This window comes from Pinus tabuliformis, chromosome 1_2, assembly GCF_031772625.1.
Source record: "Pinus tabuliformis cultivar Carrire ecotype Pingquan chromosome 1_2, CPIR1, whole genome shotgun sequence".
Lineage (NCBI taxonomy): Eukaryota > Viridiplantae > Streptophyta > Pinopsida > Pinales > Pinaceae > Pinus > Pinus tabuliformis.
Genome location: NC_142298.1, coordinates 283,900,385 through 283,925,272, shown reverse-complemented (window position 1 = coordinate 283,925,272; position 24,888 = coordinate 283,900,385). Strand labels below are relative to the sequence as shown.

Genomic DNA, 24,888 nt, shown 5'->3' with positions numbered 1-24,888 from the left:
GAAATCCTGTATATAATTAAAATAACAACCATAACACAAAATATATAAATAAAATCGATGAGCAAAAACATTTCCAAATGAACACTCAACGTATATAAAAGTTAAACAACCGACCAAGAACAGATCAAATCACAAACTAACAGAAAAAAATTAATTCATAGGACTATTGTGGAAATTTCATTAAATCTGTGCCTAAGACAAACTCAGAAACTTCACCTTATTTACTTGAGGTTCCTCGGATCTACTACCTTTTAATTTTCAGCCTTATGGATGAATCTGAAATATCAACTACAGTAGCATAGATTTCACTCTTGTCCAACCACTAGGCAGCCCAACAAAATGTTATGAACAAAGTTTATAAACGCAACAGAATACTCAGAGAATCTGAAATATATAAATATCCATGATAGGACAAATATATTATATAAGAATGTACATAAGATATGAGATGTTAATTGAATTGTTTCAAATGAGGGCCCGCTTATATACGTAGGCAGGTGCCCCTTCATGAATGGTCATGTCCCCCTAGACATGCCTCTTCAGTACTAATTATTATTTAATTAATTATTATTATGACTATTGTTATTTAAATATATTTTATTCATAACATTGTCTTCCTCTTCAAAAAGTTTTGTCCTCGAAGCTTTTTGCTGACAAGGTGTGTCCTCTTGTTTCTTTGACTTGTAATCTATTCGCAACTTTCGGAAATCTTCAAGTTTATGTCTTTGATGATAGGGTCCTTGGAGTGATAAATAAAATTGTCGAACTAAGAAGGGGTTTGACCATCCTAAATCAATCTTATGTGGAATCTTGTGGTTACTAGAAACTTGAGATGGATTTTTATCACAACACTGAATTGCAGTGACAAAGACATTCTTTGGAACATAAGCCATTTGTTTTTGGTCTGAGTGATATCTATCTGCAAACTTATTGAGTTGTTTTCTTTTATGACTTGGGTGTCAATATGGAGTTTTTGTGATCCGACTTTCTCTTATCATGAGTGTGGCAATTTCTTGATTTACTTCAAGTACTAATGATGTTGAGTTGGTTACAAAATATTCACTTCGAATTTCCATCATCTGAACTGCAATATCCAAATATGTTTTAAATTCAATTGGTTTGTCATCTTCTTGAGTTGTGATATTGACTGGATCGGTATTCGTTCTTTTTCTTCAACTTTGATTGTTATGTCTGAAGATTGTGATGCTTCTTTTGCGATAAGTTCTTCAATGATTTCTTATCATTTTTAAGTTTCTTAATTTGAGTGAGTAGACTTTGTTTATGATTTCTAAGACATAAGAGTTCTTCAGTTTTTTATTCATTAGCCTTATTCTTAGTGTTTTGACGTTCAAGCTTTTCATTTTTTAAATCTCTAATTTGTTCTATTAACTTCTGATTAATGATTTTGAAGTGCAAATTTCTTCTTCCTTTTCTGATAGATTCTCATTGAATTTCTTCTCGAGACATTCCTTTTCTTCTTCTAATTTTTTCTTTGCATCTTTGGACTTCTTCACCTTTGCAAGTAATTTTTGACTATGGTCACTTAGACGCACAATTTCATCGTCTATTTCTTTTGACACGTTATATAACATATCTTTGAGGTATTTCTATTTCTTTTTTGATACATCAATTTTTTGTTCACGTTTTCTGAGTTCTTCCTCTAATCTTTTAATTTGCATCAGCTCATCACTTTGACATTCTTCTATACTAAATAATTTCCCACATCTTGGACAACATATTTCGCAATTTGTAGGAATCCACAAATACATAATTTGTGTTGCACAAAATGGACATATAGCCCAAAATGTTGGCTTATATGTGGAACTCATCTTGACTTGTAATTTGGATTTTTTTTTTAAATAAGTCTTTTCCAATATTTATAATGGATTTCACAATTGTTTTTCTTCTTATATATATATATATATATATATATATATATATATCAGCAACCCCATCTCCTCGAATTATAAGAGGGAAACAAATAAAACCACTGATCCTGTGGGCTTATTTTGATGGAGTGTCCGATGCACAAAACAGATGCGGGACAGGTCTAGTTATACACATCAATAGCCACAAAACCTTAAAAGCATCAGTTTGCCCTTGGAACTAGAACAAACAACCTTGCAGAACTCCTCTCACTGAAATTATTATTATGTTGGGCTTGGGAAATTGGAATTGATACAGTGCAAGTTTTTGGTGATTCTTTAAATGTCATAAATTGGTTTAATGAAGTACAGAGATGTCAAAATCATACTTTGCTTCCACTCATTGAAGAATTTTAAATATTAAACAAGGTTTTGATCTCATCTCTGTTTGCCACATATTCAAGGAACGAAACACAAAGGCAGATATCCTTTCTAAGGAGGGTCTACAACACGATATGGGCATATTGTTGATTTTGGGTAGCATCGGATGTGCTCTAGCTCTGAAATTTTGTGGAGGGGCTAGAATACATGAGATCTCCAGAACCCATAAATCGTTTGGAGAAATTCCACCTGGATGAGAAGTTATTAAAATAATTAATATTTTTAATGGGTTCCTAAGTCTAAATTTAGGAAAATAAAAATATTAATGGGTATTAATAAGAATATGGGTGAGAAACTTCAAAGTGACGAGGATCAAGTCTGTTTTAATCTTAGTCGTTGATTAGGGACCTAATCTTGGCTGTTGATTCATCAACACGAAAAGTATAAGAGAAGGCATGAGGGTCAATTGGAGATACACTTGAGAGATCAGTCAATTCGATTTTTTTGGGGTGTGGTTTGCGGAGAAAATCGAATAGGTGATGTGAGTTGCAGTGAGAGGGGCAGTTCAGCAAAGGGACTTCAATCCAAGGCCAAGAATACATAGCAGAGAGGCAGAGCAGCACCAAGAGACACAGCTTAGAGAGAGAACTATGATGCAGTGTCGTAGTGACGCAGTGTCACAGTGACGCAGTGACGTAGTGTCACAATGACGCAGTGAACAGCTCCTAGAGGAGGTGACATAGTTCCAGTGCAAAGCTTGGAGCAGCCATCGCTGCCAGGACTAGGAACAACGCAGTCACCTGTGGGGTTTGTTCGTCCAAGTGTTGGTCGGGTTTATTCTCTGTAGGGTGAGCCAGATTTGGCATCCTAGTTGTATTCAGAAATCTGCTTAATAATACAAACCCTGTATATGTTGCACCGATTTCTCGCATTGGGTTTTTCGGGACGATTGTCCAAAAATAACGATGTCCCTTGTATATTTGTCTCACTCTATTTAAGTTCATGATCTATATTTATGTGTAGTCTGCAACAGTGCTTTCATCGCTCTTTAAATAATTAAATAACTTGTTGAATGTAAAAAAAAACAAGTAGGAGATGATAAACCAGTGATTGCAGTAGGATTTTTGATGTGTAGATTCAGAAATTTTCAGATGGTATTAGAGCATTGCAGATCATAGGGCACTGAAGACAGCAGCTGGGAGATCCAGAGAATTTGCTGCAGAAAGGTGGCTGTCCTGAGTGACAATGTTGTTCCAGAGCCAGAGACACAAAGTGAGAGTGGCGCAATGCAAAAGAGGTGACGTAGAGGCTCACGCAGTGCCTGTGCCAGCATTCTGAGTCAGGTGAGGGTGACACAGTAGCTGGGAGGAGCCCACACAGTAACTGCGTCAGCTGTCTAGGCCAGCGCAGAAGCAAAGAGGGGCAGATCAGGCTCACGCAAAGCCACATCATCTTTCTGGACCAGGAAGGAGTGACGCAGTGGCCAAGAGGAGCTAATCTAGCTCACGCAGTGATTTCACAGAGCCAGAGGAGCTCAGATTCTTTAGTTGTCGAGACTGAGGGAGCAGAGCAGATTCAATCTGAGGAGTTGGTGGGACGTTGTTGTTGTTGGTGCAGAACAGTGTCTGTGGAGACAGAGCCAAGGTAGAGGGAGTCACTGCCTTGACAGATTTCTAACCAAACAAATCTAGATCCGTGTTTCAACAGCAGAGGAGGATTGGAGAGGAGTGATTCGACATTTGGCCAGAAGATTTTCGTGAAGGAAATTAGGACTCAGAGGGAGTCTAAAGCAGCTTGTTCCTTAGAGGGTTTCTTGTGCCAAAGAAATCCAGATCCAAGTCTTCTTGGATTAGCAGCAGGAGAGGGAGAAGAGAACATGTCCTATATTTGTTGAGCAGAGATGGCAGTCAATGGACTGAGGGATCAAGACAGATTGGATGGAGCTTCCAATTTTGTCATCTGGAAGGCCAAAATCCTAGCAGTCCTGGACAAAAATTGCATCAAGGACTACGCCTTGAAAGTAGTTGTTGTTTCGGTCGACGCTAATCCATTAAAGAAGTACGAGGAGGCCCAGGCGAAGGCCAAGTGCACGATCCTAGACGAGGTCAAAGATCATGTAGTATCACACATTGCTGAGAAGGAAACAACAAGGGAGATGTGGGAAGCGCTGACCACCTTGTACCAGGGCACTTCCGTCCAGCGGAAGATGCTATTAGAAAATTAGCTGAGACAGTACCAGATGCAAAAGGGAGAGGAGATCGATCCCTTCCTCCTCAGGTTGCAAGGGATTCGCGACCACTTGACTTCCGTGAGGTCTACACCAGATCCTGAGTTCATGGTCAGGACTGCCCTGAATGCAGTCACCGAGGACTAGGGGACATTTGTCCAAGATATCATGGGTAGAGCAACTCTCCTCAGTTGGGAGGAGGAGATGTGGGCAGCTCTTCGACAAGATGAGATGAGGAGTGTTTAGTCAATTTAGTGTTTCTAAATTGATGTCATTAATTGTCAACCCGGGGCTCGTAAGCTGATGAAGTGAAGGTGTACTATATGTACTTAAGCAACCTCTTAGATCTTTTTGTCGTTTGGGGGTGTTGTTTGTGGTCAATTTATCTTCCTAAGATGGAATGGAGTTTTTATAAACAGATGAGTGAGTGTGTGTGTAAGGTGATTTCTAGATGAGTGAGTGTGTGTTACAGGTGATTTCTAACTACCTTCTAAACTTGCAAAGAAAAAAGCTTGAAAGAAATAAATAACTTGAAATGAACTGAAAGCAAAGAACCACTTTCTAATGGCACTAGACACCATTCATGCTGCTGCAAATAAAAAGGTAAGAAAATCACTTTAAAAACCAATGATAATGTTTATCTCTTCCTAACTCTCTGCTTCCAACATATGGTACTATGTAAAACACGATTAGGAAGTAGTTAGAGATGAGTTTAAAAAGTGATCAAAAATAAGAAAAATCTACTTTAAAGACTAGTTATAATGTTCGACTCTTCCTAACTCTTTGCTTTCAGCACATGGAATTATGTGAAGCACGATTAGAAAGTAGTTAAAGATTAGTCTAAAAAGTACTCAAAGCCAGCTGTAATTTATTAGTAATCTGATCTCTTAAAGATGAACAATTTATGATAAAGAGACCATCCATATGTTAACATACAACTTTGAGAAACTAAACTAGAAATCAGCTATGAAAATAGAGTAAAGGCAGCAACTTTGAATCTGTCAACTGAAAATACCATCAGATATAAAGCAAATACACAAAGACAAAAACAATCCCGGGTTAAAAACCTGCAAAAGAACAATACTGATCAGTTTAAAATAAAGGCTGGAAATGAAATGACATAAGATCAAATGGTACACTATCACACATGATGAAAGAAATAAAGATTGTTGAAAGCATGAAAATGAAACCAAACACTATGTACACGGGCTGTCATAGATGGGGGCCCTCCATCCACGCAACCAACTTAAAAGATCAGCTACGAAAAGGTGAACAGAACAGTCTTCTTTTTATAAAACCAGCATGTCAAAATACAGTGAAAAGTGCTGTAGGAACAGCCTTCTAAAACAGAGTTTTTATAACAGAATCAGCGCAACAATTACAATACTCAAAAAGCTAATCTATAAGCGTTGGCACACGCTTTATTTATAAGCACAGAGGCAACTACTCTCTGCGTGAACTAAGCAACTACAGCCTAACTGATTAACTGCGCAGCAACACGCAGTCTTAGCTAATTAACTTGTGCAGCAAACACGTAGGCAACCCCGTGCACTTTTGAGGGAAACGGTCATCATGGGAGACAAATCTATGCTTGGATTCTGTCTTTAGCTGTCCTCGTGGCATGGAGGAGGTGCCAGCTACAGTTCCGTGTCCCAACTGCTCACGGCTCCCATGCCACCGTTTAGAACTTGACCGTTTGACCGAGGGAATACCTGCGTTGACCAAGGGCATACGTGACTGGTTTGGCTCAACCAATAGCATACGATCCATGTGTACATCCAACCCAACATGCCCATGTGGCTCGTTCCTTGAGAAGACACGTGGAGCATATCAAACAACAAAAAGGCTGCGGAATCTCTGAACAGCTGCGGAATTGTTGAACAGCTGCGGAATTGCTGAACAGCTGCGGAAACTCTGTTTATATGTCAAAAATCTAAACCAACAGTAAAACATAAGCAAAGTTAACTAATTATGCTTAGAGACATCAAATGTAATGATCTGGGCGGAAAATAGAGCAAAAGAGAGGGATAAGTGAAGAAAAGCTGTAGGTAATGATGGATAATCAAGTGCAAGTTTGAGGCTCTACATACCCCCACTACGAGGGTGTTGCATGTCCTCATGCAACGAAAACATTGTTCAATCCACCTGCTGAGATGCCTCTGCTAAGACATCTAGTCTTCTCTTCTTCCTCTGTGTGGCCACATTGACTCTTGGTCTTTTCATCAAACACCTGAATTTTAAATTGATCAAAGCTCTGTTCAACTTCCTGCATCTCTTCTTGAGCTTTTTGTTTTCCTTTTGCCAAAGGCCCATATGAAGCATGGTATTATCTTGGACCATCTTGTCCACATTGCTCTGTTCCTTCAGTCTTTCATTTTCTTGTTTGATGTGGCGATTTAGTACCTCTAGCTCAAATACTTCTTGCTTCAGTGATTGAACTTGTTGTTCAAGAGGTAGAATAGTGCTTGGACCAGCAACAGCTTGTTCTAATGTTTCCAAGTAGTTATATACTCTCTGCTGGTCTGGGTCAATCTCTGGTGACCTCTTTGGATTAGGCTCATGCTCAAATTCAGGTTCATGTTCAAATTCAGGCTCATGCTCAAAAGGGCTTTCCTCACGTGGAGGGTTAGTCTCAACCTGCTCAACATGTGGAGAGCTTTTCTCAAAGTCAAGTCTTGTAGCAACCTTTGTAGGTGTGCTCAAGTCAATAAAGAATGACTCTTTGTTCCCCATTTTGCTTTGTAACCTGCTGCTCCTTCTCACGATGGTGATGCTCTGTTTTTCTTTTTGTTGCTTCTGTTTTTGTTTTTGCATCTTCTTGGAAAGGGCAGCCTCATGAAGTTGGGCCAACCTATGTGCCAATGGCTGAGTGTCCTCTTCACTGGAATTCTCAGGAGTAAGGTAGGTTTCTTGGGCTATGGCTTTTCCTTTATCTTTCTTTTGTTTCTTCCTACTCTCCTTTTTCTTTTGAGCAGCTTCTTGTACAATTTCTTGCAGGGTTTCTGTAATGATTCCTTGGGCTGTTTGATCAATGTCTACAGCAGGTTCAGGGTCAATTTCATGTTCAGAATGATGGCCAACATTTTCTTCTTCAACAAGGTCTTGGACAGCAGTTTCAGGGGTAACCTCTTCTCTTTTTCTTCTACTCTTTCTAGGCACAGAGGCTTCTCCTGCCTCTTCGAAGTGGTTTCTCACAAGAAATCTTTCCCAGGTATCCCTTTTGGCCTTTAACTGTTCTTCAACTAGTATTTTGACAAGCCCATGATGGTATAAATGTGGCTCAATGTTTCTTGGGTTTCTTTGGACTATTGAGCACATTTTTCTAAGGCTTGAGAGTAAAAAGTATGGAAGGTTAATATCATGCTCTCCTAAGAAATGCATCATAATTTTGGCATGATAAACATATAGAACTCCAAACCTTCCCTCACATGTAAAGAATTTTTGTACTAGTAGAAGCAGAGCTGTCCATTCTTCTTTGACAAGATTAACAGGGATTCCTTTTGTAAAGATGCTAGTGTCCATATCTGGATTCTTCAGAATTTGCTTCCATTGCTGGTCTTGTACTGATCGGTTTTTGAACCATCTCTCTCCAGTTTGTGGTAGTGAAGTGGCCTGTGCCAAACTGCTCTCGGTGACTGTGAATTTCAGATCTCCTATCTCCACTTGGTTGTCTTTCTCTTTGAAAGAACGTGCAAAAGTCTTTGTGACCTCTCTATGATAACCCTTGAATTTTTGAATGCACTGGAGCCAATTTGCCTTTTGCAAAGGGTCTTTGACTTGGGGATATCCTTCCAGAAATTTGGAGCCCTCTGGCTCTGCCCTCAGAAGTTTACCCATTGATTCTCTAGCTCTGTTTTAATACTCTTGAGGAAGGGTTATACGGTTTCAACAGTGGCTTTAACTCAACAGCTTTACGGCTTCAACAGTGGTTTCCACACAGTAGACTTACGGCTTCAACACAACAGCCGTAATACATTCACAACAGTGGTCAAAGTTTAGCAGAGGAGATAAACATAACAGAGTATGGTTACGATGACAGAGTGGTGAATAAGGCAGAGCAGTGGAAAGGAAGGAAAATGCGGAAGTGAAACAACTGCGTGAGTGAGATACTACATGCGTAGGAGGGTTATGAATGATGGAAGGAAACGGTTAAGTCCTTCAACTTCGGTCATGAGTGTACATTTGGCTGCGGAATCATAACGCAGAGAGTCGTAGTACAATTGTCTACGTCACTTAGGTACGAAAATTTAAATGGAAACGCAGCCGTGTGTGGGCTTTTAAATCGTGATGAATGGTGGCTGTTAAGGTTGAGAGATACGGGGATTCTGGTCGAGTAATGGAGAGAGATTGGCAATCATTACATTGAATGGCAAAAAACACAACCCGTAAACTATGCAAAATGTTATAACCGTAGGTTTAGAAATTAAATCATACCTTAGGTGTCCGTGTTTTGATTCCTTTTGCTTATCTGAAATCAACCTTTCATTGTTTGTTGCTGCTACATGACCTTTCAATGTTTGATGATGACCTTTGGACTGCAGATTCCTTCTTTAAACAAACTGTGTTTTTTTTTTTATGCAGGTGCAGAAAGTGTATTGGCTGCGGAATTGGGATATTGGCTGCGGAATTGCTCCTCAGCTGCAGAAACTGCAGAAATACCCTTCTGACTGCACAAAACAACTTTAGCTGTGTAAAAATAAATCTGACAATGACTTTATTGGTGGAATGGAATGTAATGGATGGATGAATGAAAAGAAATGAGGTGGAGTGAGAGTGATTGAATGAATGAGATGGTGAATGAAGTGGATGAAATGGCGAAATGAGATGGAAGAGAGAGATATTTTTTTGGAAAACATGAGGTGTCAGGTGACCCTGATTTTCACCTCAGGTTTTCTGCATAAGACTGCCAATCAGAGATTGGTTTTCAGGCTTATACATTTATTCTCTTTTTTTTTTTTTTTTTTTTTTTTTTTTCAAAAACCAAAGATTAGGCTGATGGAGGAGAAGAATCCTTCTCCACCAACCTGATTGCAGAATCTTCTTTAAACAACTTGACAAATTCCTCTTTTGAGAGTGGCCTCTGGTAGACTTTCAATCTATGGCCATTCACAATAAGAGGAGTATGAAATTCATCAATAGTTTTCACTCGAACTGCTCGATTACTAAAGACTTCATCAACCTCATATGGCCCAAGCCAATGAGTTTGAAATTTTCCTTTGAAGTCCTTAAACTTTGAATCAAACAATAGTGCCCAATCTCCTTTCTGAAACTTTCTTTCTTTGATATGACGATCATGCCATTTAAATCTTTGGTGCTGAACTAGATCGGTCCTTAGAATTGCATCTTGTCTTATTTCATCTAGCTCATTTAGCTGGTCCATTCTGTGTCTTTGGGCTTCTGAGAGGCTCATTCCCAATTGGACTGCCATCTTGAAGGTCTTGATTTGGAACTCAATGGGGAGCAGGACTTCCTTCCCATAAACAAGTTCATAGGGAGAATGTCTTGTTGTGTTCCTCCATGTAGTTCTATAGGCCCATAAGGCTTCAGGAAGCCTTTCCGCCCAATCTCTTCTATGAAGATGAACAGTCTTGGTGATAATGCCTTCAAGAACTTTATTGGTAGATTCCACTTGGCCATTGGATTGCGGATGGTAGGGAGTAGATGTTCTGTGCTTGATCTTATATTCCTCCATCAGCTTCTCCATCAATTTAGATGTAAATTGGCTGCCCTGATCTGTTACAATTTCCCTTGGGACACCAAAACGAGTGAAAATATCCTCAAAAAGAAATTGAACAACTGAATTTTCAGTGGCAGAAGGCAATGCCTTGGCTTCTACCCACTTAGTAACATAATCAGTACAAACCAGTATATACTTCTTTTGCTTTGATGGTGGATTAATTGGTCCAATGAAATCTAGAGCCCATTTCTCAAAGGGTTCGATGCATACCTGAGGCTGTAGTGGCATTTCATTTGAAGGAGTTGGTCTCCCAACTCTTTGGCAGCTGTCACACCTTCTAACATACTGCTTTGCATCTTTAAAGAGAGAAGGCCAATAATATCCTAGAGAAAGGATTTTATAGGCTGTCCTCTTGTCAGCAAAGTGCCCGCCGCATGGTTCATCATGACATGCCTTAAGGATGTCAGGCATTTCATCTTCCCGAACACACCTTCTGATTATACAATCTGGCCCTGTTTTGAACAATTCATTAGAAATCCAAGAATAATGTGAACTCTCCTGAATGATTTTCCTTTTCTCATTAGGAAATAAGTGTAGAGGTAGCTTCCCTGTAACTAGATAATTAGCCATATCTGCATACCAAGGAGTCTTGGTAGTTACTGCAAACAAGTATTCATCTGGAAACTTATCTTCTACTGGAGAATCCTCATTAGTGTTTTGGATTCTAGACAAGAAATCAGCTACTGTGTTTTGTTTTCCAGGTCTATCTAACACAGTAATGTTGAATTCTTGTAAGAGTAAAAGCCATCTTGTAACTCTACCATTGGTAACAGGTTTGTTCATTAAATATCTTATGGCAGAGTGATCAGTATGGACAAAGGTTTCATAGCCGGTTATGTAGTGTCTAAACTTATTGATCGCATGTACCACAGCTAAGAACTCTTTTTCTGTAACAGTATAATTTAACTCAGTGGGAGTCAAATTCTTACTTGTGTAATAAATGGCATAAGGGATCAAATCCTTTTGTCCCAAAACAGCTCCTAGAGCTGTATCTGAAGCATCAGTAGAAATGTGGAAAGGGAGTTTCCAATTTGGCCCCCTTAAGATGGGTGCTTCAGATATTCTAGTCTTTAAAGCTTCAAAGGCAGATTGACATTCAGGATCCCATTTGAACTCACAGTCTTTGGTAAGTAATTTGAAAAGAGGAGATGCTATCTTAGTGAAGTTTTCAATAAATCTTCTGTAGTATCCAGTAAACCCAAGAAAACTTCTAACATCTTTCTGGCAATTTGGAACAGGTAACTTAGAGATGACTTCAACTTTAGATCTATCAACCTTAATCCCATCTCCTGAAATATGATGTCCTAAAACAATCCCTTCAGTAAACATCATAAAACACTTTTCATGACTTAAAGAAAGATTTGTTTCCTTACATCTTATCAGTACTTTTTCCAAATTTTCCAAAGCTTCTTCAAATGTATTACCATAAACTGTGAAATCGTCCATGTATACCTCTACACAATCATGAATCAGATCTGAAAAGATTCCTAGTACAGCCCTTTGAAATGTAGCGGGTGCATTGCACAATCCAAAAGGGAGTACTCGGTAGGCAAAAGTTCCCCAAGGACAAGTAAATGTGGTTTTGTCTTGATCTTCAGGTGCTACCTGAATTTGATTATACCCACTAAAACCATCCAAGAATGAGAAATACTTTTTACCTGCTAAAGTGTCTAGTACCTGATCAATAAAAGGTAGAGGGAAATAATCCTTTAAGGTTGCCTTGTTCAATTCTCGGTAATCAATGCAAACTCTCCATTTACCATTCTTTTTGGGCACTATAACCAAGGGAGAAACCCATTGGCTATCTGAAATGGGGTAAATGAAGTTTACCTTAAGCAATTTCTGGAGTTCTTCTTTCACGATTTCCCTAAGGTTTGGATTCATCCTTCTTTGTGGTTGCCTAATAGGTCTGCTGTTTTCTTCAATATAGATGTGATGAATACAAGTCTTAGGATCGATTCCTTTCATGTCAGTGTATTCCCATGCAAATGCAGTGGAATGTTTTTGCAAAAGTTTAGTTAATTCTTCTTGTTGTGGTCTTTCCAAGTTTTTGTTAATGTTCAATGTTTTTCCTGGAAGGATTTCAACTGTAGAACTACCAAACTCTTCCATTGAGAAGAGAGACATCTGTCTAGAGGAGAGATATTCAATGTCTGCATCTAACTGAAACTGTGTAGAGTCATATTCTAAAGGTATTTCAAAATTTTCTAATGTATTTAGAATTTGACTATCCTCACTGATCTCAGAGATGATTAGAACAGGTTGAATAGTATCCTCATCATCAACCCACTCATCTTCTCCTATTTCTGTTATTTCCTTTGCTGGAGGATACAAGTTGAATTTCTTGGTGGAATTACCATCTGATATATACATGTCCCCAGACCTACAACTGATAAAAGCATCAGCTGTTGCTAACCAAGGTCTTCCTAAGATAAGAGGATGTCCTCCTAGATTGTTCTTGGGAGTTAAAATCATAAAATCAACTGGATATTCCCAAGAGTCTAGGGAGACTGGAATGTCTTCCAATACACCATCAGGTTTAATGATTGATCTATCTGCAAGCTGCAGTAAAGTAGGTGTAAATAGAAGGTTAGGAAGCTTTAACTGATCCATGGTCTGTCTACTCATGATGTTGATCGCGGCTCCTAAGTCAATCAAAGTATTTGGGATTTCAACCCCATTAATATGAGTTTTGACAATAGGGCTACCGGGATCCACATATTTTTGCATGGTAATCTTACCCATCATAATGTCTGCAATTTTTCCAACTAGATGTATCCTTTTAGTATCTCTGGTTCTCTTTCCTGTTTTCTTCAAACTCAACTCCTTTATTGTCTTCGCTAGAATAGGAATTTCCTTAATGGCTTGTAACAAGGGGATCTTGATACAGACATTCTTCAATTCATCTAGAAAACTATAGTCAGGCACCCATATTTGCTTTTCCACTCCTTTGTCAATTTGTAATCTTTCGGGAAAAGGAGGTGTAGCTAAAGGTGTAGGTTGCTCAACTATGGGAGTTGTAGAGGTTGATTCTTTTTCTTTTTCTTTTTGGATATTTTGGTTTTGAAGTGATACTTCAGAACCCTTATTGACTTTGAGAGATTCTTCCTCAGAAATGCTTGGTTGTTGAACACTTGTAGAAGGTTGATCTAAGATTCTACCTGATCTGAGTTGTACTTCATTGAGAGGAACAACCATATAGGTAGGGAATGGTTGACCTTCCATCATGTAAGCATTTTGAGGGTTCCTATTATTTGGATTTGGTAATGGCTGAGAGGGAAGTTGATTTGATTTCTGTTGGGATTGAAGCGATAGTTGAGAATTTTGATTTTGTGGAGGAGGTTGTTGTTGTTGAGGGTATGGCAATGATAGTTGTTGACCTTGATTTGGAAGTTGTGGAGCCTGCTGATTCTGAAATGATGGAGGATATTGATAGAATTGAGCAAATCTCCCATAAGGATTTTGCATGCTTTGCATCCATGCTTGAAAAGCATTTTGAGGTTGAGGCCAAGGTTGTTGCCAAGGATTCCAATTTGGTTGGGATTGAGAATTCATAGAGTTGTTAAACCCTTGATTCTGTTGCCCTTGCCAAGGTCTCCTTGCAATAAAACAGAGAGATTCAAGTGTATCTGGATCCTCTTGAAAGACTGCTTTGAGGCCAGGTATTGAAGGACAATCCTTAGTCTCATGAGTTTCTGAGCAAATTACACATGTTTCTACAACGTGTGTGTCCAAGGGACATTCCCTTAAAGCATGTTTCTTTCTACATTTCGGGCAAAAAATGGCCAAAGCCTCAGCTTCTGCTTTTTGTTTATTGTGAATCTTAAGGGTATCTAGTTGTTCACTAAGACTCCCTAAGATGTCAGTTTTGAATTCATCAAGCATATTGCCGATTTCAGCCCTACTTACTGATCCTGTTGCAGATTTATTTGCTCTAAGGAGAGAAGGATCTCTAGGCCCTTTTTGAGTTTTTGATTTGCCTCTTGAGAGATGGATACAAAGTTCTGCTATATCATTGAGTGAAAGTTGAGAAATATCCCCTTTCCCCATCATGTTTAAGATATCTATCCATTCATCCCTAATGGCTTTTAATAAGAGGGCTTTTAAGGTCTCTTCATCCAAGCTACTCATTTTTGCTCTTTTCAAGTTATATTGAAATCTTTCAAGTAAATCTTCTAAGCTCTCATCTTCTCTTTGTATCATTTTAAAAACCTCGTCCTTGTGATTAGTAGGCATACAATAGTCCAAATACCTATCCAAAAATGTCTGTTTCATTTCATCCCAAGACCTAATGGATTGAGTGAGTAACCCCATGAACCATTTCAAGGCTTGATCCTTCAGTGTTGAAGGGAACAATTTGAGTTTCTGAGAGTCATCCAGGTAGTCATAAGTTCGACACACCACTTCAAACTCAAATAAAAATGTTTCAGGGTCCTCAATCCTTAACCCATGGAAATTTGGGAGGACAGATGGTGATATGTTTTTCATAGTGGCTCGGGAATCCTCATTAACAATGGGAAACCCAAATGAATTATCCCCATCTGTATTTCCTCCTCCAAGGGGACCTCTACCTCCATTATTGTTGTTGTTGTTTCCTCCTCCTCCTCTACCTCTACCACCTCCTTCTTCCTCTGCCATGATGGTTCTCCTAGGGATTTCAAAATCTTCTGGTTCCTCTACAAAAGGTGAATGAGAAGAGATTTCTCCTTCTTCTTCAGATGATTCCACTTCCTCAATTACAATTGGTCTTTCTGTAGGAGAAAGAGAAGAATCTCTTCCTGGTTCAAATTCAATAGAAGGTGTAGGAGAGTCAACTCTTGGCTCTTGAATTCCAGGAATTCTAGGACTAGGAGTGTCGGTTGGAGATAAGGGAGGTGTCTCTTGTCTATCCCTTGAAGCAGATGGACTTGTAAAAATTGAACTTCGAGCTCTAGCTAAAAACCTTCCCCTAGAATCTCTAGCTCTATGCATGTCATTTTTTTTATTATTTTTCTTCAAGTCAAGTTAATAGTTATTTTTCTGATCTTCCAGTTCACTCTAGGTGCAAGAAGAGAGCATACTCAAGAAACTACCAAATCAATAACTTTCTCTTTTCTGATCCTCCAGATCACCTTGAAGTGCAAGAGGAGAGCATACTTAGATAGGTTATCAACTTCTTTCCTTGAAATTTTTATGTTTTTTTTTCTAAGAATATGGCTACTTAATTTCACTTCCCCGGCAACGGCGCCAAAATGTTTAGTCAATTTAGTGTTTCTAAATTGATGTCATTAATTGTCAACCCGGGGCTCGTAAGCTGATGAAGTGAAGGTGTACTATATGTACTTAAAGCAACCTCTTAGACCTTTTTGTCGTTTGGGGGTGTTGTTTGTGGTCAATTTATCTTCCTAAGATGGAATGGAGTTTTTATAAACAGATGAGTGAGTGTGTGTGTAAGGTGATTTCTAGATGAGTGAGTGTGTGTGTAAGGTGATTTCTAGATGAGTGAGTGTGTGTTACAGGTGATTTCTAACTACCTTCTAAACTTGCAAAGAAAAAAGCTTGAAAGAAATAAATAACTTGAAATGAACTGAAAGCAAAGAACCACTTTCTAATGGCACTAGACACCATTCATGCTGCTGCAAATAAAAAGGTAAGAAAATCACTTTAAAAACCAATGATAATGTTTATCTCTTCCTAACTCTCTGCTTCCAACATATGGTACTATGTAAAACACGATTAGGAAGTAGTTAGAGATGAGTTTAAAAAGTGATCAAAAATAAGAAAAATCTACTTTAAAGACTAGTTATAATGTTCGACTCTTCCTAACTCTCTGCTTTCAGCACATGGAATTATGTGAAGCACGATTAGAAAGTAGTTAAAGATTAGTCTAAAAAGTACTCAAAGCCAGCTATAATTTATTAGTAATCTGATCTCTTAAAGATGAACAATTTATGATAAAGAGACCATCCATATGTTAACATACAACTTTGAGAAACTAAACTAGAAATCAGCTATGAAAATAGAGTAAAGGCAGCAACTTTGAATCTGTCAACTGAAAATACCATCAGATATAAAGCAAATACACAAAGACAAAAACAATCCCGGGTTAAAAACCTGCAAAAGAACAATACTGATCAGTTTAAAATAAAGGCTGGAAATGAAATGACATAAGATCAAATGGTACACTATCATACATGATGAAAGAAATAAAGATTGCTGAAAGCATGAAAATGAAACCAAACACTATGTACACGGGCTGTCATAGATGGGGGCCCTCCATCCACGCAACCAACTTAAAAGATCAGCTACGAAAAGGTGAACAGAACAGTCTTCTTTTTATAAAACCAGCATGTCAAAATACAGTGAAAAGTGCTGTAGGAACAGCCTTCTAAAACAGAGTTTTTATAACAGAATCAGCGCAGCAATTACAATACTCAAAAAGCTAATCTATAAGCGTTGGCACACGCTTTATTTATAAGCACAGAGGCAACTACTCTCTGCGTGAACTAAGCAACTACAGCCTAACTGATTAACTGCGCAGCAACACGCAGTCTTAGCTAATTAACTTGTGCAGCAAACACGTAGGCAACCCCGTGCACTTTTGAGGGAAACGGTCATCATGGGAGACAAATCTATGCTTGGATTCTGTCTTTAGCTGTCCTCGTGGCATGGAGGAGGTGCCAGCTACAGTTCCGTGTCCCAACTGCTCACGGCTCCCATGCCACCGTTTAGAACTTGACCGTTTGACCGAGGGAATACCTGCGTTGACCAAGGGCATACGTGACTGGTTTGGCTCAACCAATAGCATACGATCCATGTGTACATCCAACCCAACATGCCCATGTGGCTCGTTCCTTGAGAAGACACGTGGAGCATATCAAACAACAAAAAGGCTGCGGAATCTCTGAACAGCTGCAGAATTGCTGAACAGCTGCGGAATTGCTGAACAGCTGCGGAAACTCTGTTTATATGTCAAAAATCTAAACCAACAGTAAAACATAAGCAAAGTTAACTAATTATGCTTAGAGACATCAAATGTAATGATCTGGGCAGAAAATAGAGCAAAAGAGAGGGATAAGTGAAGAAAAGCTGTAGGTAATGATGGATAATCAAGTGCAAGTTTGAGGCTCTACAAGGAGGTTGACCAACGCAGGGAGTAGCGACAAAGGAGCCCGGGTCAAGAAGGGAGAGGAGGAGGATGCAACTCTCGCATCATCGAGACTGCAAGGGTAGCAAAAGAGAAAGAAGAAGGATATTTCCAAGGTCAGATGCTTCAAATTTGGGGAACTTGGACATTATGCCACTCAGTGCCCTCGAAAGAAGGACAAGAAGGAGGCTTCTGACTCGAACGTTGCTCCAACGTAAGCTGACAGGGAAGGCGAGGATGATGATTGTGCCATGAGAGCTCATGCACCTCTGGAGAAGAGGTGGGGCGACATGGAGTTGTAGTCAAGAGAACTACATGATGGGGCAGGATCTTTGAGGTGCCCAAACTCTTGGATCACATACGGCTACGGGAGCCCTTAACGAAAGTAGCAAAATGACGAGTGTCGGTTGGAGTGAGGTGTGATGGAGCGACAGTGGCAGAGCTAGAGTGCCAAAGCCTGAGGCGGTGCAGTGGATGTTGTAGCAGTGCGAGAGGCACAGAGCAGTTTGCAGCAGCAGCAGCAGAGGTAGCTTCAGCATCACGAGGCATCCATACTGACCAACGTGTCAGTTTTTGGGTGAAGTTTCAGTTGCTTACTTTTCAACAACTGAGTTGCACTGCAACAGTTAGCAATGGCAGTGTTATGGGCAGCATGATTCAGCATATTGAGATGGAGTTGTAGATTTAGCAGTGGTCGTGGCAGAGTCATGGGCAGCAGTACAGGAAGCAGTAATGCAATGGGTGAAGGCCATAAGGCCAAGCATCAGTAGCACAAAGGACCGATGCAATGGATCAGTGTGGTAATTCTGTTGAGAAGTGTTACTAGAGCACATTCCTCGCTAAGAGGGAGTGTTGATTTTGGGTAGCATCGGATGTGCTCTAGCTCCGAAATTTTGTGGAGGGGCTAGAATACATGAGATCTCCAGAACCCAGAAATCGTTTGGAGAAATTCCACCTAGATGAGGAGTTATTAAAATAATTAATATTTTTAATGGGTTTCTAAGTCTAAACTTAGGAAAATAAAAATATTAATGGGTATTAATAAGAATATGGGTGAGAAACTTCTAAGTGACGAGGATCAAGTCTATTTCAATCTTAGCCGTTGATTAGGGACTTAATCTCGATCGTTGATTCATCAACAGGAAAAGTATAAGAGGCTTGAGGGTCAAATGGAGATACACTTTACAGATCAGTCAGTTCGATTTTTTTGGGGCGTGGTTTACTGAGAAAATCAAATAGGTGATTTGAGTTGTAGTGAGAGCGGCAATTCGGCAGAGGTACTTCAGTCCAAGGCCGAGAATACATAGCAGAGAGGCAAGGCAGCAAGAGAGACAGCGTAGAGGGAGAGCTCTGACGCAGTGACATAGTGTCGCAATGATGCAGTTACACAGTGTCGCAGTGACGCAATTACACAATGATGCAGTGGAGGCTAAGGGGTCGCAGTGACGCAGTGAGCAGCTCCTAGATAAGGTGACGCAGTTCCAGCGCAGAGCTTGGAGCAGCCATCGCTGCCCAGCACTAGGAACAGCACAGTCACCTGTGGGGTTTGTTCATCCAGGTGTTGGCCGGGTTTATTCCCTGTTGGGTGAGCCAGATTTGGCACCCTAGTTGTATTCAGAAATATGCTTAATAATACAAACCCTCTATATGTTGCACCGGTTTTCCCGCATTGGGTTTTTTCGGGGACAATTGTCCAAAAATAACAGTGTCCCTTGTGTATTTGTCTCGTTCTATTTCAGTTCATGATCTGTATGTATGTGTAGTCTGCAATAGTGTTTTCATCACTATTTAAATAATTAAATAACTTGTTGAACGTAAAAAAACAAGTAGGAGATGATAAACCAATGATTGCAGTAGGATTTATGATGTGTAGATTCAGAAATTTTCACATAGATGGCATATAAGAGAGACAGAAGAGGGGAGGATGCGGGATTATGATCAATCATCATTCAACATCTGACAGTATTTCTTTCATGTTTTCACTATACAGGCAGTGTTCTTTTTCTGTTCAGTTATCTCTGATGCAGTATTAGCAATTTTTATCTTTACAGGCATTAAGGTTTTTCCTGATATAGCTATGTTTTATTTACATGCTACAGTGATTTAATACTTGAACAATACTATATGCGAGTTGTTTTCTCCGGTGTATGGAGAGGCCTGGTTTTTGGTTTTTGCTTATTTTGAGTACCGCAATTCCTTTTGGTTGCCATAAACTAATCAATTTCTTTGTGTCTTCTGTGGATACACAGTTACAGCAATGCTTAAGGCATCTACAGATGTAACCTTTTATTGTCTTTATAAAAAGTTCAATTTTCTCCAGACAACATACATATATATATATATGTATGTAATATCCCTAACTCGGAATATTCCTTAAACCCTAGCAAAGTCTCAACCAGAAAAACGTACAAGTGGTATAGTAGCCGAAAAAATCACAAAGATATAATAACAGTAGTGCAACAACAATAGTGTATATATGAAATATAAACAGATACTCAAGAAATGCAGCGAGAAATACTAAGCCATTTTATTATACTGAGTAGAAAAATGAGTACAGGAGGTGATCAGGAAGATAGCACCTCAACTTGCGCAAGGCAAGTGAAGAAAAACACTCAGAATAGCAAAGGAATGGCTTCTCTCTAAACTGCGTCCCAACTGCTGGAAAACTGTCGTGCTACTGCTGCTGCTAAAAATCAAATGAGGGTTTGGGGCTGTTCCCCTCCTCAGAAAAGGCTGAAACTCTGGAATCGGACTCTACTCAAGAAACCCAAAAAAACCCAGAAAGCTTTTCTGAAATGGCCGACCTCCGAAAATCACCCCCTTGGGGATCTGCGCAGTTCCTCAATGCTCTGCGCTGCCACTGAAGAAACCCCTCTAGAACTCTGCCTGAAACTCTGCCAAAAATCCTTCAATATGCAAGCGCTGGTCCCCTGTTCAATCACCCAACATAAATCCTCCTGCAAAACCCCAATCCAAAACTCCTGCCAGAAAGAACTGCGTCATCCCTCTCAGTGTTGCGCAGTCATCCCAAGATGCTCAATCCTCCTGCCCAAAATGCTGCTGAAACTACTGCAAAAATATTGATGGAAATACCTTGCCCGAGCAGGCACTCGAAGTCCCCCGAGGCTGAGGGTGAGATCTCCGAACGGAGACACTCGATGCACTAAACAGTGCTGCAGACTAGCTAAACAGCCAGCGTGCTCTAAGTCGAAATGACTAGCTCACAAGGCACATAATCGAATGATCAAAATAAGGGGGCTTCTTTCTCTTTTATAGCCTTTGCCTTTCTCAATTCCAAGGCCCACCTCCTCCAACGTAATTCCTCTCTTGCCACGTGTTTCTTTCCTTCTGCGCAGTCCCTCCAAGTGTTTGCGTGGGCTCCATCTCTACGTCCCCCCTTGGCTCCCCTTTAAGACACAACGTTGTGCTACTAGGAAGTGACTTTTATTCTAAAAGTGAGTTATGTCCCCTTTTCTCACCTTTTTATTTATAAATAACTATAGAAGGCAAAAATTGAGCAAAATCGAATATTCCAATTAGCCATGGCTAATTAGGAATATTACAATATATATATATATATATATATCAAAATTATTTTTTTTTAACTTACCTATTTATAAATTCTTGGCAAATAACTACTTTAAAACTTCAATTACCTTCTTTTATATATTTTTAGTGTTTTTCTTTTTAACGTATTTATTTTAAAACTTCAAATAATTTTTTTATATATTTTAATGCTTTTCTTTTTAACTTACTTTACCCTTCTCTTAGTATTGTAACCTTTTAAAATGGTGGTATTGTTCCAATATTTTGCAAAGGTGGTTTAATCGAATTGTACAGCAGCACTAATTGAAGCGTGGAGCAGTGAAAAGGTATTAAAAGGGCGCGAGGCAGCCGCTAGAGGTCAGTGGCTGCGATGACTATGTTTTAGCGTTTCGGAGTGTTTCAAGTACAAGTACGCCAACTAGGGGGTTGTTTCCTGCAACATCGTTATCTATGAATCATCATTGAATACCTGCCAATGTTCAAAATTATCTGGGACCAAAGGATATGAGAAAACCTCCATTTCGTCTCTCCTAAATCAATGTTGCCACAAGGCTTATGAGTAGCAGCAGCTACAGCTAAAGCATTAACGTGTGTATTCTACTCCCTTGGGACCTCCTTCATAGAAATGGTATCAAAAAGCTCTATGGTGCCCCACACTACATGTCTGTATCATTTCAACCTATTATTCCTCGCTATGTACATGCTTTTCACCAATAATACCCCATCTTTAATCCCACATAACTTATAACACTTTTATGCCCATATCCCAAGCCAATTCAAGCCCATGAAGCAAAGCTTCATATTCTACCACATTATTAGTGGACACCAATCCAATCTGTAAGAAAAGCTTGTGGTATGACTTTGAGGAGAGGTGAAAATGATCCCTACATCAGCAACTGACCTAGATTGAGTCCCATCAAAGCACATCTTCTAGTTCTTCACTCTTTAAATTTGATTCTTCCCTCTTGATCTTTGAACCCAGAAATGGGACGAGACAGTATAATTCTTGAACTTATCATCCACTGTAGAAACAAACTCCTCCATTGATACATTAAAGTCCTGTACAAAGTACAGGTAAGCTCCCTCACCAGAATAATAAAAAGACGAAAAAGCTGATCTTTGACCTAAAAAGGAATCTTTAACATATGAAGAAGGCTGAGAAAAGTTAAAACTTGCCATAGCATATCAATTTGGTGAAAAATATCATATGGCCTGCATTTTGCAAATATGGCAAAACAGTTAGCTCATATTTAAGAATCGTTGAATCAACCACCAACAAACATATCACTTTATCTCTTCCGCAAATCTTGCATATGCATGCAAAAAGTCAAAGCAAGAAGTACCCAAGCTGGAAAAACAGAGTATCGACTTTGTAGTTTCTTATATTGATAACTTTCCACGGACCATATTTTGCTCAAAAATATAATACAACTTGATGAATCAATATGGAAATATGCTGTAGTGTTCTGTTATGGCCATTTCATTGTTTTCTCAATCCAAAATCCAACAAAATAGGAAACTTTCATAATGAAGAAAAACCATAGAAACAAAACAAACTCCTCCATTGATACATTAAAGTCTTCCACACGGTGCTTCCTGGGGTGCTTTTTATATACAGTAACAAAAATTCCTCCGCAAGTTGGAATAGTGGCATAAGAGAGGTCCGTCTATATACTACCAACCAACCTAACAGTCCACTTCCTTAACAACAACATGCCCCAAGAATGAAGAAATCAATGACAACCACATCCATTAAGACAGAGATATTCGGATACATACATACAAATCTTTGATCAAACCCAAAACCTTCATCTCTCTCAAAAGCGTAGCACACACATTTCTATACAATCAAGTAGTCTTGAGGCCCAATTGGTTCATCACCTTGACTGGCATGACATTAGTTGATGAACCTAAATCTATCATGCAATTGTGCAACAACATGACATTTACCCTATGTTGCATGAAACTTCTAGGAACCCGGCGTTTCGGCCCATACCCGTACCCTAAACTCCAAAACTCGACCATCATGTAATCATCTATGAGATTTAATATAGACTTGGCTTTCCTTCTAAATTGTCATTTATGGGTCTTATTCCCTTTTTTCTTGCACGATTATGTGTTATTCACTTCTTTATAATTTTCTTATTCTTATATATATATATATATGATGTTTCGGCTAGTGTTTCCATTTTTGGGAGGTGGCGTTTCTAAACATACCCTTTTCGCAAACTCTGAAACATTTCGGCACTTCGTGCAATTTAGCATTTATCAATAGAGAGATGAAGAAAGGACTGTGACTACCATTCTTCCTTCCATGGTTCATCATCCACAACATATAGTAATAGGATCATCTTCAACAAATTCACTACCTAAGCGTTTATTTCTGTGCTATAATCTTTGTTGTTTCGAGAAAAGAAACTAACACATCCACTTTAATCAAGAATTGGGTTATATCATTGTCTTCCATCTCTATACATACTCCCTGAAAATTCTGCTTATGAAGACTCACTGACGGCTCCAACAGTTTGAGTAGGCTGTTTGACTATAGGAGACCCTTGTGGAATCTGATTTCCTCTTGCTCGTGTTGACAATAAGAAATAGACAAGTTTCAGGAGATCTCGTTCATCTGTCATTTGACTTCATAAAGCAGATAAATGCACAAGAAACTAACTCAATCATTCACATGATGAATCTAACTGAGAAGTTTAATTACTTTCAAGAAAGAAAAACAACTTTAAATAGATTGTAGTGAAAAATTTCTGCAACAATTATTTGTAAATGCATCCAGACCAACATTCAAGTTGATAATCCACATGTTTATACTCCTTGGTAAAATAACACCATCAAGTGGCTGTTGGATAACAACATTTCAGTGCCATTATGAATACTGAATATGCCTTCAATATAAAATCTTATTTCTTTCGAAAATCAGTCCAATATCATTACAGCTTTGATTAATCTATCTATTTTAGACCTTATTATGCTATGAATAATGTTTCTTAGTAATGGAACTATCCGTGTGGTGATTAGTGGTTATTTACCTTATAGCACCTCCACTGCGATACTTGAACTGATTTCATGGAACAGTAATTTCGTGCAAACTCATATTTGTCTTTTCCCAGCAATCCAGGCCTGTACAAAGTACAGGTAAGCTCCCTCACCAGAATAATAAAAAGACAAAAAAGCTGATCTTTGACCTAAAAAGGAATCTTTAACATATGAAGAAGGCTGAGAAAAGTTAAAACTTGCCATAGCATATCAATTTGGTGAAAAATATCATATGGCCTGCATTTTGCAAATATGGCAAAACAGTTAGCTCGTATTTAAGAATCGTTGAATCAACCACCAACAAACATATCACTTTATCTCTTCCACAAATCTTGCATATGCATGCAAAAAGTCAAAGCAAGAAGTACCCAAGCTGGAAAAACAGAGTATCGACTTTGTAGTTTCTTATATTGATAACTTTCCACGGACCATATTTTGCTCAAAAATATAATACAATTTGATGAATCAATATGGAAATATGCTGTAGTGTTCTGTTATGGCCATTTCATTGTTCTCTCAATCCAAAATCCAACAAAATAGGAAACTTTCATAATGAAGAAAAACCATAGAAACAAAACACGAATGTGTAAAAACATTTCAAAGGAAAGGAGAGTATATGACCTTGACAAAGAAGGCGTGCCTGATAGAAGAACAATACGCTTGACTGTTCTTGCCACATCAAGAACTGCTTTGGTCTGTTACAAACCAGTGAAAGCAATCCATTACAAACCAGTGAAAGTATAAAATGTAAATCATAAAAGATCCTACATGCGACATGCATCTTTCTGCGACTTGCGAAACACATCTTTTAATATTTTCACCATAACTTATGATCCAGACTCCATTTTGAACTCTATTTATCCCATTGAAAATGTCTTGCCGAGATCCACAACTTTAATATTGCAGGTTTTATGAGATCTCTTTCCATTTGATTCAGATTTGCAAGATGAAAATATGG

The 24,888-nt window shown here is 38.9% G+C and overlaps 1 protein-coding gene across 1 annotated transcript in view; it reads right to left on the bottom strand.

The window, feature by feature from the left end:
• LOC149205435 (SNF2 domain-containing protein / helicase domain-containing protein / HNH endonuclease domain-containing protein) overlaps window positions 1-24,888 on the bottom strand; it is a 460,346-nt gene that overhangs the window by 294,040 nt on the left and 141,418 nt on the right. Inside the window, exons 5-7 of the mRNA XM_089397405.1 lie at window positions 24,552-24,625; window positions 24,132-24,167; window positions 23,924-24,014 (exon numbers count right to left, since the gene is read on the bottom strand). Coding sequence (XP_089253531.1) covers window positions 23,924-24,014; window positions 24,132-24,167; window positions 24,552-24,625 — 201 coding nt within the window. The remainder of the gene's footprint in view (window positions 1-23,923; window positions 24,015-24,131; window positions 24,168-24,551; window positions 24,626-24,888) is intronic.